The 12,657-nt window shown below is 35.7% G+C and overlaps 2 protein-coding genes across 3 annotated transcripts; one reads left to right on the top strand and one right to left on the bottom strand.

Annotated features, from left to right (window-relative positions):
* The first annotated feature begins 757 nt into the window (after nucleotides 1-757).
* On the top strand, nucleotides 758-8,853 carry LOC146478767 (E3 ubiquitin-protein ligase TRIM9-like). 2 transcript variants are annotated; one of them, XR_014865165.1, is made up of 8 exons: nucleotides 758-1,836; nucleotides 2,997-3,092; nucleotides 3,172-3,405; nucleotides 3,760-3,782; nucleotides 4,119-4,252; nucleotides 4,789-5,079; nucleotides 5,512-7,192; nucleotides 7,225-8,853. XR_014865165.1 is itself a non-coding variant. In XM_085112368.1 (7 exons), the coding sequence occupies exons 1-7, from the start codon at nucleotides 1,165-1,167 to the stop codon at nucleotides 6,033-6,035; spliced, it is 1,974 nt and encodes a 657-aa protein (XP_084968494.1). In that variant the 5' UTR covers nucleotides 758-1,164; the 3' UTR covers nucleotides 6,036-8,853. The 2 variants fall into 2 exon arrangements, 1 of the variants encoding a protein (XP_084968494.1); XM_085112368.1 differs by having other exon boundaries at nucleotides 5,512-8,853.
* Nucleotides 7,677-12,605, bottom strand: LOC146478766 (glucosamine 6-phosphate N-acetyltransferase-like). Its single transcript, XM_085112369.1, has 6 exons — nucleotides 12,551-12,605; nucleotides 11,380-11,536; nucleotides 10,784-10,846; nucleotides 10,468-10,598; nucleotides 9,890-9,951; nucleotides 7,677-9,462 (listed from the first exon to the last, which is right to left on the bottom strand). Exons 1-6 carry the CDS (start codon nucleotides 12,560-12,562, stop codon nucleotides 9,312-9,314), a joined length of 576 nt encoding a protein of 191 aa, XP_084968495.1. The 5' UTR covers nucleotides 12,563-12,605; the 3' UTR covers nucleotides 7,677-9,311.
* Nucleotides 12,606-12,657: the final 52 nt, after the last annotated feature.

The following is a 12,657-nucleotide window of genomic DNA, read 5'->3' as shown; positions in this document are numbered from 1 at the left end:
AAGTCTAGGTGTTCTTTTACAAAAAACAGCGCTGTCGCAAATCTCGTCAAACAGGTACCATCAAACATCTCCAATGTTCCAATGTTTCCTTAATTGTCAAAGAAACGCTAACCAGCGGACAGAACTATGAATTTTGATCGTTCTTCAAGTTCTTTCAAAATCTTGTGCAAGTTGCTTTAGATCAGCATTTTGCAGGAAAAAACAAAGTTAATTAACAAATGGATTATACATTGAAAGTTAGCTTGTGTTTTGGCGGTGTTATAACTACAGCTTTGCATTTCATTGCCCCAGCTAGACCTATAACTTGACACGTGCCAACAAAATATAGAATACCCCCACCCCAACCCTTCCCCAACCCGAAGAGGAACTCGTTGACAAAGAAACTACAAAAATAAAGAACTTATCTATTCTTTGTCAACCAAATCACAAATTATTGAGTTTTCTTTAGAGTTCTTTTAACACCGTCCTCTCAGACAAAATCTAAAAGGTTTCTTAGCAGATTTGACGAGCAGGTCATGAGTGTAAATTTCCATTGTTTGCGGTTTATAGATTATTATTGAAATTGTTCTATCTCTTTGTCCGTTTAGTGTGAACCCAATTGTTTTGTTACAAATGAAGCATGCCGCCATTGTAATGTTAAACTCTGGCACGTGTCTCAAACTGAATTGCTGTTCAGTCAATAAAGATTGATTAATCGTTGCCTCAGGTTGTGTTTTAGAAAACAACATTTATTGTTGTAACTGTAAAATGCTCACACAGGTAAAATCAGTATTACCATTTGTCGAATTCGGAAATGTTAAGCCCTGGAAAAGAACTAGCGACAATTATTTTACTCCTAGCTAAGAAAAATCAACTGCTACTGATGATAATTAAAACCATGATCGTTAATTTTTTTTTTTTTTTTATATATATGCTGGTTTTACATTTAGGGATCAATAAATGTGGTATTTCCTCAGAAAACCATGTCAAATGCAGCTGTGCACCAAGTCAATAACCAAAGTAGTAGCCAATCAAATCATCTGTCTAAAAATACTAGCCAATCCGCAGGGCCAAAATGACACGTGCTAATTTGGCGCTAATTGTCCGTGCATCAAAAAACCAAACAAAAATTTTCACTTCTCTCGCGGCGTGAAACGTGTTCGGAGCGGAAAAATTCCGCCAAAAATGGAGGCAGAATTAACTTGCCCCGTTTGTAAGAAGCCGTTTGTAAGTCCTATTGTCCTTCCTTGCTCTCACAGTGTTTGCCTGAGCTGTTCGCAATCTGCTGTTACGAGCGCCGGTGGAGATATTCCTTCAAGTTCGAATGGCTCTGGTCAAGGCGATTCTGAAGAAATCGCTTACGTTACTTTGTACGATATGAATCACTTGTACCAAAGCATTGGTAATCTTCCCTGCTTAAAGTGCCCAGCCTGTAAAAAGCTTTTTCCCCTCGATGGCCGAGGGGTCAACGGGTTCCCGCGTAACCGCCTGTTAGAAAATATTGTCAATCGCTATTACGCAAAATCTAATGGAATTGTTTATTGTCAACTTTGCGACGAAAACCAAGCTTCCCAAGCCACGGTGATGTGCGAACAATGTGAGGTAGCTTATTGCGATCGTTGCTGTAAAACTTGTCATCCCAGCCGCGGACCGCTAGCGAAGCATTCGCTCGTAGCCCCTACAAGCTCGAAATCCCCGCCAAAGCCGACAGTGGTAAAATGCGGCAATCATAGTGAAGAAAACATCAGCATGTACTGCGTGTTTTGCCGTGTGCCTGTCTGTTATGTATGTTTGGAGCGAGGACAACATTCTGGCCATGAAGTGAAAGCTTTGGGTGCAATGTTTAAAGAGCAAAAGGTATGGAACATTTTAAATTTGCATTTATTTTCCCCATTGGCGATCTCACTTCACTTGCAAGTGTATAATCGTCGATGATCTTTGCACACTCACCAAATATTGAAGTTAAGAAATCACACCTGCAACCCCCTGGCTTTTATTTTCTATCTTCCATATTACTGGTCAATTTTCAAAATCGCCAATATCCACGAAGGTAAATTTTAATTCTTGGAAAAAAAGTTGGGCTCTTAAGAAGCTTATTTTCTTCTCTTCCAGCTGACATATGCAAATTTCTGTACTGTTGGTGTGAATATTTAATTGTACAATGTCTGTTATGGAAGGGCACAATTTTGGGGGAAAAATAGTCTTGATATTTTTTAAGCTTATTGAGGCCCGAATTCCTGCAATTTGTATATTTCTAGGTTCTTTTAAAAGAAAGAAAAAAACCCCAAAATAAACAAATAAAAACAATAAAGGTTAGTTTGTGAGCAAAAAGGCACATCTGAGATGGAAGCTTATTTTAAAAAATCCCGTTCAAAATTCGTGTGTTGTGAACAGGGACAAATTATTTTATAGAAATACATTGAAAAAAGTGTTTTTTTTTTTTATTTCTTAGTCCTGTTGCTTTCGATGAGAGATCATAAAGGTGCATGAATTTTAGATGAAGAAAATTACTCTGTCTGACAGATCATGAGACTTAATCTGATTATCTGTCACATTCTCCGAGAAGGCCATCTTGTTGAGCATAACAGTTTTTGTTTAGATTTATCATCTGGCATTGAAATTATATAAATTGAAAAATCTTGCTTTAATCTCGTAACTTTCAGGTTACTATAGCCACCAATGGCCTGGGGGTAGGGGGTAGGGGGTAGGGGTTGTGGTGGGTGTACTCAATAGGCTCTACCCCTAACTGACAGCTTTCCCCACCCTTTCTTATATTTCAGCTTGTAACACCCCTACCCTATATACCTCCAATGTGAAAAAGGTAGCCCATTTGGGCGGAGTCTCCCCTTAATTTCTTTATCGTGAGCATTCACACTATCCCTGTGCTATTTCCACTATCCCTGTCGAAAAGCACACAAATGAATTTTGTATTTCAATTTGCATTTCTGCTTTTGAACTTTTCATTTGCAGAAATCTGAGACCAAAAGTTGAATTGTTTTCTTCTTTGTATGTTGCAGGGAGAACTTATAGCAAATATGAAGTTACTGGATGCAAAGAACAACGAATTAAAGAACTTTATTCAACACCTGAATGAGAATTGCTCTAGTATTCAGGTGCGTTAATTGAAGATAATAGTTGTTTGCTGTGTTATGAGCGATGATTCTTAATGATATAATTGTTTTTTTTTTCTAGGAAAATGGTTTGGAATTTGAGGCTAGTGTTGTTGCTCAGTGTGATGCACTGATAAACTTCATTCAACAACGTAAAGTGGAATTAATTGAAGCCATTACAACAGAGATGAATTCCAAGATCCAGAAAGTGAAAGAACAGATGAAATCTTGTGACAAAAAGTACCAGAGTATTTCCGGCCTTCTTCAGTATGGTAATGAGTGTTTACAAGAGACTGAAGCTGCCTCCTTTCTTCTGGTAAGAACCAAGGCCAATCTACAGATGCCATAGGTGCAGATGGGAGAAAAAATTGTCAACTAGGGTGGGGATGGTTGGGAGGGCATGGGAACCAGAGGTAAAGGGTACAGGGGGCTGGAAAGTCCTCCAGCAACACCAGTGAATTTCATAACTGATGTTAACAAATGTTTATTTTTTCAATTCTTCTTGCGGATTGGAATCCTGTGAAATATAACAAAATTATACAATTTCTAATCTAGTTCATGATAAAAAAAAATGATATATAGAGAAATTGAATAATTTGTTGTGCAAAATATTTGAAACAATTTATGTATTTAGTGAATATAATTAACGACCACCTCATTTTATTTTCAGGTTGCAAACTCTTTAAATGGGAGGTTAGTCAATTATATATTTTTATATTAAAGATGCAGTCACATTATTTAGTGTTTATCAACTAACTTTTTTAGGGTCACATTTACAAAAAAATGTAAAAACAACTTTATTGCCACTCCATGTAAAAAATGACTTTTCAGTAACAAGTTACGAAAAGATACAAGTATTTTAAATCAAATAAATTAATGATTAAAATTATGGATGGAGGCATGGATGGATGAATAAATGGTTCCAATTCTTTAAGTAAAATATTATTTTCCTTGTCCACTTTCTGTAGGGGACAGATATTGTGATATTATTGAGGCCTTGTCTTTTTGAATAATTTTCATCTGTCATAGAATTACAAGCCTTGCCAATCAGTGGTCAAAGGACATGAAACTCCAGTGTTGTACTGGTTTGGAGCTGGAACTGACACTGGACACCTCAGGTGTTAGAGCTGCTCTTCATGATCTGCACTTCATAGAACTTAAAGGTTAGTTCTTATACCTGAAGCTAGAGATATTACATCCTTTAGTAGAAAACAAAACAGCCCAATTGCCAGTGTCCTCGCTGTCAAAGTTCAGCAATATAGCCATCTTGATTGAATCAACCTTCTTTTCTCTGTCTGAAGCTGTTCAATAAAAGCGGTTTGAATCTTCTCTAGTTTTCAGACCTATTTCCATCAAGCTCAGCAGATTAGGTTTGCAAAAGCTATCCATATTTTAGTCCACACTTCTGACACCATGTCAAAACAGTGAGTGGCTAGCTAAAAGCACTGAAAGAACGAGTCCAAAATTTGTGAAGAGATGTTCTTATTCCAAATGCAAGACCGACTAGCCACACACGAGCTAACGTGACACTTAACAAGTATTACCTGTCTATTGTTGTTTGGGTTATTACTTTGTGTATTTGGCGTAGCTCTTATGGTCCACCCTTCTTGGTAGAGATGGACTTGAAGAATGGCCTGTTACTTTGAATTCCATTATTTTTGTTTAAAGAAAATAACTATCATATCCCTTTTTTTCATAGCTCCAATGGCCCCAGAAATAATGCCAGCTGAGTGCACTGTCACAAACAATGCTATTACATTGTCATGGAAACCACGCAATCAAAGCTGTGTTGATGGTTACGTGGTTGAGGTTGACGATGGCACATCAAGTGGCAAAGAAGATAATTTCCTAGAGGTATACAGAGGGAACAGTCTGGAGTGCACTGTGTCAGGCCTGCAGTTTAACTCAACATACCGAGCAAGAGTGAAGGGCTTCAACAAGGCTGGGGAAGGGGCCCCAAGCGATGAAGTGTACCTGACTACATCTGATGGTAAGCAACTCTTGAAAATTCCTTTGAATTATTGCTTTATTGATCATGAAAATTGATCATGAAAACCATGTATTGGCATTGGTTCATCATAAGGTTTTTTTTCAGTCACAGCTGTGTTTTATTTCTACCTCAAACCTGGAAAAAGGAAAAAAATCAGCTATGTTTGGTGAAATGGAGGCTGTCAATAATCACCATAATGATTATGTTTTCACATTAATTTTAGCAAACTTTTACCATTTGTCATGGTCACTTGTTAATCAAGTAGACCATTAATACAACTTTGTTGACTGCAATTTTGTCTTGAGTGGTGTGAGGCTGACATGCAAAATTTAGTACTTTTTTAATTTTATAAAAATAAACACTGATGGTGAAGTTATTATCCACTGGTATCAAATTAGCATCCTCATCACGATCTGTTGTTTTCTGTCACAGTTGCCTGGTTTGCTTTGGACCCAGCAACTGCTCATCCAGATATCGTCTTGACCAATGACAACACAACCACTACCTGCACCAGCTTTGACGACCGAGTTGTGCTTGGTAACATTGGCTTCTCGCGTGGCTGTCATTATTGGGAAGTCACCATAGATCGGTATGATGGAAACCCAGATCCTGCATTGGGCGTGGCTTTAGGTAGCACCATTAAAGATTCCATTCTGGGTAAAGATGACAAGGCATGGTGCATGTACATTGATAGCAGTCGCAGCTGGTTTCGGCATAACAATGAGCATTCCAATCGGCGTGATGGTGGAGTAGATGTGGGTTCTGTTATTGGTGTGTTGTTGGACATTCCTAACCATAAAGTGACATTTTATTTAAATGACCAAAAGCGAGGAATAATGAGATTGCCAGATATTCCAGAGGCTTTTTATGCAGCTTTCAGTTTGAGTCGTAATGTACAGATTACACTTCACACTGGGCTTGAGCCTCCAGATGAGGCATACAACACAAGCAAATGAAAACAGTGATTAACCTGAGGGAATTTATCATTTAGTTATTTATTGTTGAATAATACTAATAATTATTTATTTCTTAAAATAATTTATCACAGACTATTTTTTCTCATCATGATGGGTACATGGAACTTTGTGCCCACCTTAAATTATTACTTCATCCACCAGTAAGTGAGGAGACCTCTCTAGTGGATTCCTGTGCAAGCTGGGCATGTACCTTTAAGATGGGCATGAAAACCTCCGTAGGGTGGACAAGGTGATTTCTACCAGTCAAACACTTTTCTGAGACTCACAAAAAGTTTTAGACAGACACCTATCTTGGGTGGAAAATTAATTTTTCTTATTTTCAAAGTGATTTCAAACTGTTTACTTTGTATTTCTTTTCATTTTTTCCTCTCAAATTGCTTCTACACTCATCTGGTTGTCTCTTCCTTGTTAGTGTAGCTATTTATTTGAAGATTACAATATTTTTATCTTGGCCTAACTTAAAGGATAGGAAAAATGGTAAAAGGTGTTGGTTAGTGGACTTTACTGTGCAACTAATGTAATACTTATTTGTGAGACAGTTCCTTGTTTGCTAGTCTGCTATAGTTTGCGATGAAGATCAAAAGCAACAGTCCGTAATTAAGGTAGAAGAGATTGTGAGAATTGTTTGTGTACATATTTTGAATGTAGAAAAATAATTATCAAAATGACTGATTCATAATACATTGTTAGGATATTGTTAGTTAAATGTAGAAGATTGTAGTAAAGTTAAGAATTGTGCGATGAATGTTGTCGCGCTTGCACTGATGACACAAAATTAATGATGTGTAAACACAAAAAATTATCTCAAGGAAACGCTGTTGAGCTATGCTGATTTTATAACAGATGAATGTAATGTTGTTATTACTTATGACGTACTAATTATATTGGAAAGAAGGAAATTGAACAAATAAATAACAAAGAATATGCGAGTGTTCAAATCAAAGTTTAGATTAGTTGGAATTGGACAGAAGTTTATTCTAAAATTAATTTAATACTGGGCTTGTTGTCTATTCAATTTGATTTCATGTTATAATTATTTTTTTTAAGTTTGGTTATAATAAAGTTGTTTAATTTTTACCTCCTATACCTATATCTGACAACCAAATTGACAAGATAAAATATTTTGTTGGTGAAGGGTTGGATTCTTCATTTTTCATGGTTTAAATAGAATCACTCATTCTTTCATAAGTTATTAATGACTATTAGTCTTTTATGGATAATTTAATTGTTTATTTGTTGAAGATGGCTCAGAATTATCTGGCCAAAGCTGTTGAGATTGTAAAAATATGTTAATATTGTTTTACATATTTATATTTTATTTATTTGCTGTAAAATATTGGGTGAAAGTAATAAAAACTGTCTGCAGAACACCTACCGCTTGATAAAGTTCACCTCTCTGAAAGTTCGCACCACTTAGCATGATTCAAGTTTGAAAATGGCTACCAAGGGACAAGGATTTACAAAATTCTCTTGTTTCCATAAATTATTTCATTTAAAATCTTGAATCAGAAATCATAATGGAAAATGATTACCCAGCACATCAAAGGAAAAGAATTAGAGGATTAAAAGACATGCCTTTCAAATAATTAGTTAACTATATCAAGCAATCAACAAATCAAATTCATCTTATTATAGTATTTTTTATTTCTCACCAAAAACAAAAACTGAGCTTCTCCTTCCCACAATCTCTTACCCTCATTTAAACTCTGGTTTATGACTGTGTTTGTAACAACACACCAATTCAACAAAAATAATATAAATTCCTCACTATATTGAACGAAATTGCAAATACCAGTAACTATGTTACAATCTTAGAGCATAATAAAATATAGCATCCCACAGATAAAAAGGGCTGGAAACCAAACTCCAAACTCCTCAGAAGTGGAGTCCAGTAGAATAAAAAAGCCTTAAAGTTTATAAGAAATAAATACCCACGAATTTATTGGAACAAATATATACTAAACCAGTGGATGATGGTTTTTGTGCGCTCTAATTGGCCACTGAAATTACAGATAGTAGTTTTTATTCACCTCCTGGGATAGTCCTCCCCTGGTCCCAGAGCTTTCTCCTGAAACAGAATTGAACTGTGAAGTGCGACAACAAGCTCCGCAGCTTGTTGCTGCCACTTTGCAGCTCAATTCTGTTTGCAAAAATGAAGCTCCAACTAACATGCGGAAATATCAGGTGATATCCCTCAGTTTTCCAAACGTGAGTCACTTCAATGAAATGAAAGTAGTAGTGGAAAATACAAATTAAATTAATATACCTGGCAGTCAACATTCTATACAAGCTTTCAGTAAACAACCCATTCACACTTCCAATGAAAATGTTTGAAGGATTATAAACATAGTAACTTTCATTTGGCTTTTAAAGATACACAATATTCCACCTTGGATATAGCTTTTGCTCAGTTCCTCGGAATTCATGTGTAACTGTATGTCGACTTATGTCCGGTAGAGATCAAGCACCATTGAAAGGTAACTTTACCTGATGATTAGGACTTAACATTATGACGGTAACACTTTAATAGAATGTTGACTTCTAGGGATTACACTTAACATGTAAAAACAAATATGTTTCACAACATGTTTTTACAACATTAACGATAGCCTTAATTTAGTTGGGTTGCCAAATAATTTAACTTATGTGTGATGAGCCTTTTTGTCAATGGCTTAAATAATTAAACAACAGCAAATTTAATGCTGTATTAACAAATCAGTCATGAAACTTACGTTCCTGTGAAATCTAAAGCTACAGCACAATTTTGTTATTTTTGATGATAATTTTGTATTGGTAATTCATTCAAATAATGAAATATACTGCAACAGACCTGTTAGTTTACTGTACCAGACAATATGACTAACCCCAGATCTAGTCCATACTTCAGGATTAGAGTACACCCTGGCTACTCTCTTCTACAAATGCATGTTAACAAGCTACTCCCATGTATTGTTGCAGCCATCAAGGTTACAACTAAAATAACCATAACTGTTAAAATTCCTTTAAACTTCTTCGTATCATTGCTGTGTTTGTAAAGCCACTATCCAGATTTATAAATACGGTGAGTGAAAATTTCACTCACATTAATTTTAATGTGGAAAGAGTGCAGTGGCCATTCAGACTGGGCAATCTAAATTGATGGTATTTCATACAGAAGAAGAAAGCCTCTAAACAGTGCATTATATGCACTTTGTTAAGTGTCTATCTGAAATCCCTTGCAAAATATATTTCTATTCAATGCCTTTATAGAGGATTTTAGTGAAAAAACCTTTTACAGAGATAGTTTTGTTGATCCTCACGTTTGAGTCCAAATTGTGTGTAAAAAGAAAGCAAGGGATCCTTGCACTCCAAACTGATCTTGTAACATCCTAACCTCTCACCAAGCAACATCAACGTCTCCACAATCCTGGAACACAGTAGCACAAAGAACATTGTTGAGAATTACGAAAAAATTGTAGCAAAACTAAGAAAATCGGGAACACTAAGAATAATTTCTGGAAATATGTTTATTGTTCTGCAACCAATCAGAGGTGAAATCAAACCACAAGAAAAAAAGCACAAACCACAAAAATAATAGCCTCCCTCGCAAATGCTCTTTGGCTTGTCAGGCAATGCTTGGAGAAGAAAGATTGTGTGACAAGCCAAAAGAGCGTCTGCGAGGGAGGCTACAATATAAAATAATTGCTGTTACAGTTTGTGGTTTTTTCCTCTCATGTCTGTTGATTTTCTTTCCCAACACAATAAACATTCCAGAAATATTTATAGACTGCAAGAGTTTCTTAGTTTTATTGTAGAACGTAGCATATTTGTTTATAAAAGAGAAATTCACTTACAGTTTTCCTATCTTCTTCCCTCGACAACTATCATCAACTACAATGTCTTCAATTCTTGCTCGCTAAAAAAAAATAATGAATTGCTCTTGTTAGAACAACTTGCACTCACCTAAATATATCCAATTAATTTATCATTAAATCTTATTTGATTTTGACTGTTACTCAAACTGTTCAGTTTCTTGCACTCTCTTTTATCCTTCCCTCTTTACTGTGTATTTATACCATATTTTTTCTCATATTTGCGTGACCGAGTGGAATTCTGGAAATAAGGAAATCTGACTGGTTCCGGCAGCAGATGGAATTTTTTATCTTGCCCACGAACTAAAAACACCAAATTAATTAATATAAACATAAAAGTCTTTGAAAGTCCCAGCCTGCAGGGAGGCTTTTAATTTTTATTTGCAGCTTTGAACTGAGAACTAACGTGAAACAGATCCATCCAGTGGTCAGAGAAATGTCTTGAAACTTGGACATATGAATCACCAGTCCTCTTGTCTTAGAACCACTCTGGCAACCCTGTGCCTCTCCATGTACAATTTTAACCAAGAAAAGAGAATAATTATGTGAATAACACATACCAAAGCAATTGTGTGGATGAATTTTTGTTCTACAATAAGTGTTCCACAGGCGACTATCTTTTCTAACTCAGTGTCCTCCACCACAATAAGATAATATGTGCCAGCACAGGATCTCATAGCATGGAAGCGCTCTGGATGGAAATAAATAAAGTTTGAGTAATTTCGTTAATTTTTGAATTTCAGAACTGCATTTCCATATTTTTATATCCCCCCCCCCCAAGATAGGCCTGTTATCCCAGGAAATACACTCAGGTACTTCACTTAACGTGTAAACATGTAAATAATAATTAACAGAAATCTGGAATAATTATCTTACTCAGAAACAGCTCCTTTGTGACATCTCCAACCTTGGTAAGCTGACTAAGAAGTGTTACAAACCCTGAAAAAAAAATGAAGACTCTGTTAGATAACAATAAAAAACAATATTATTATTTTTATTATTATTATTATTATTATTATTATTATTATTACTATTATTATTATTATCATTATTATTATTATTATTATCAATATCATCTTGTTCTTTCTGAATTTCCTTGCCTTCTCACCCATGTACTGAGTTCAATCCTTAAACCAGTGAGCATGGCTGGTTTCTGTTTTATCAATAGTGCTTTGCATAAACAACGAGTAGTCCTATAAGCAAAGGTAGCTTATGTAGTCAATGAAGGTTGCTGTTTGCAGGCATCGTTCAGAGGTTCTCACCCATCCCCTCTTTTTTTTTTTTTATAAAGCCAAGCAATCCTTATCATCATCATCATCATTATTATTATTATTATTATTTGACTTTTGAAAAGCAAGGATTTGCCATTGGATGGTACACTTGTAATTTACTAGATATAGTATAAGAAAAAAATCAAAAACAAGGAGGGGTACACACTTTAATTAATATTTAGAATAAAATGATTGATGTACCTTTATCATAGTCATCACTGCACAATGGCCTTAACACCAAATTATCACCCGGATTATCAATAGATAAACCGCATTCATGTAATCTGCATTCTCCTTTACTGAGGTCAACTTCTTTTAACAGCTGCCGGTCAAACATGGGGACTGTGTGTTCTTCATACTGATAAGTAAAAGATGCCAGCAATTTAACAACACTTTACCACACCTTTTAAAGCTGGCCAACAGGGGTGGGGGTGGGGCTACGTACAAAAGCTTTATTACAACTACTACTATATCAAACTTTCAATATCTGCTTGGCTGTCAGCAGCCATGATTTGATTTATGAAAGTGCAAGCATATTGTTTATTTATAAGTAATTGGACGGTATAATACTCCATGGGAGAATACCAATTGGACAGCATGTCCCCTCATAAACACTGTCATGGGACATTTGCACTAAAAGATTTCCCCCTTAGTTTTTACTTGTGTATTTATCCCTTTGACCATGGTTTCTGAAGCATTTAATTTTGGTCTGGAATTGGTCCAGATGGAAATCATATATTTTGGATCACGTTTGCAGCTCTGGGCAGCAAACACCCACCCAAACTTCTGACGTGCCCACCCGACCGATAACAAACATACTAGGCTTTGATTTGATCATTACAGTCAGGACTAAACAACCTCAAATCAACATAACCAGTTAAAAATATTAGACATAACTTATTGAAGTTGCCAAAAATAAATGCAGGTTTGAACAACTTGCAGGTAAAGCCCTTCCTTTGTCAAAAACTTGCCACATCAACGATTTTATCAGCTGTTTGCCAATTTACAGCAATTTATAAGCTAAAAATCAGTCATGGATCCATTGTAAATTAACATTTTGCAATTGATTTCAACCAAATTTTGGTAGAAATCAATTGCAAAATGTGTATCGTTATCAGCTGAAATCCAACCAGTAATCTAAAACTGACTATCCGCTTATGTCTTATAGGACGCTGTTCAAAATCTAAACATTTCACGTGTCACTGCAATGATGTGGACCGTAAAAAAATACGGGGTATTCAAAATCTAAAAATAACCTGTCGTGAAAACTTGTCTCACCACAATAATTATGTATGAGGGAATTTCAATTTAAAGCTATCCCTGAACAAGTTTCAGTTTAAAAGAATGAGATCTACCAAGAAATTTCTCTTACCACTTTCGCCATGCTTGAGAGGAAGTGAAATTGCCAAGAAACACATCATACACCATATTTGGAAATTACTCTTCGAGGGAAGCCTCTGACCATTGTTACAGTCGTCA

Source organism: Pavona decussata, unplaced genomic scaffold (genome assembly GCF_977016875.1).
Source record: "Pavona decussata unplaced genomic scaffold, jaPavDecu1.1 SCAFFOLD_64, whole genome shotgun sequence".
NCBI lineage: Eukaryota > Metazoa > Cnidaria > Anthozoa > Scleractinia > Agariciidae > Pavona > Pavona decussata.
The sequence above is the reverse complement of the archived record's forward strand: the minus strand, read 5'-3'. Positions and strand labels throughout refer to the sequence as shown.

Bases quoted from the DNA above. Each gene is read 5' to 3' on its own strand.
- LOC146478767 (XM_085112368.1), top strand. From the start codon at position 1,165: ATGGAGGCAGAATTAACTTGCCCCGTTTGTAAGAAGCCGTTTGTAAGT. The intron at 1,837-2,996 runs GTATGGAACATT...TGTATGTTGCAG, and splicing joins CAATGTTTAAAGAGCAAAAG to GGAGAACTTATAGCAAATAT. The intron at 3,093-3,171 runs GTGCGTTAATTG...TTTTTTTTCTAG, and splicing joins AGAATTGCTCTAGTATTCAG to GAAAATGGTTTGGAATTTGA.
- LOC146478766 (XM_085112369.1), bottom strand. The intron at 10,599-10,783 runs GTAAGATAATTA...ATTTCCATCCAG, and splicing joins CACAAAGGAGCTGTTTCTGA to AGCGCTTCCATGCTATGAGA. The intron at 9,952-10,467 runs GTATGTGTTATT...ATTTTTTTTTAG, and splicing joins TCATCCACACAATTGCTTTG to CGAGCAAGAATTGAAGACAT.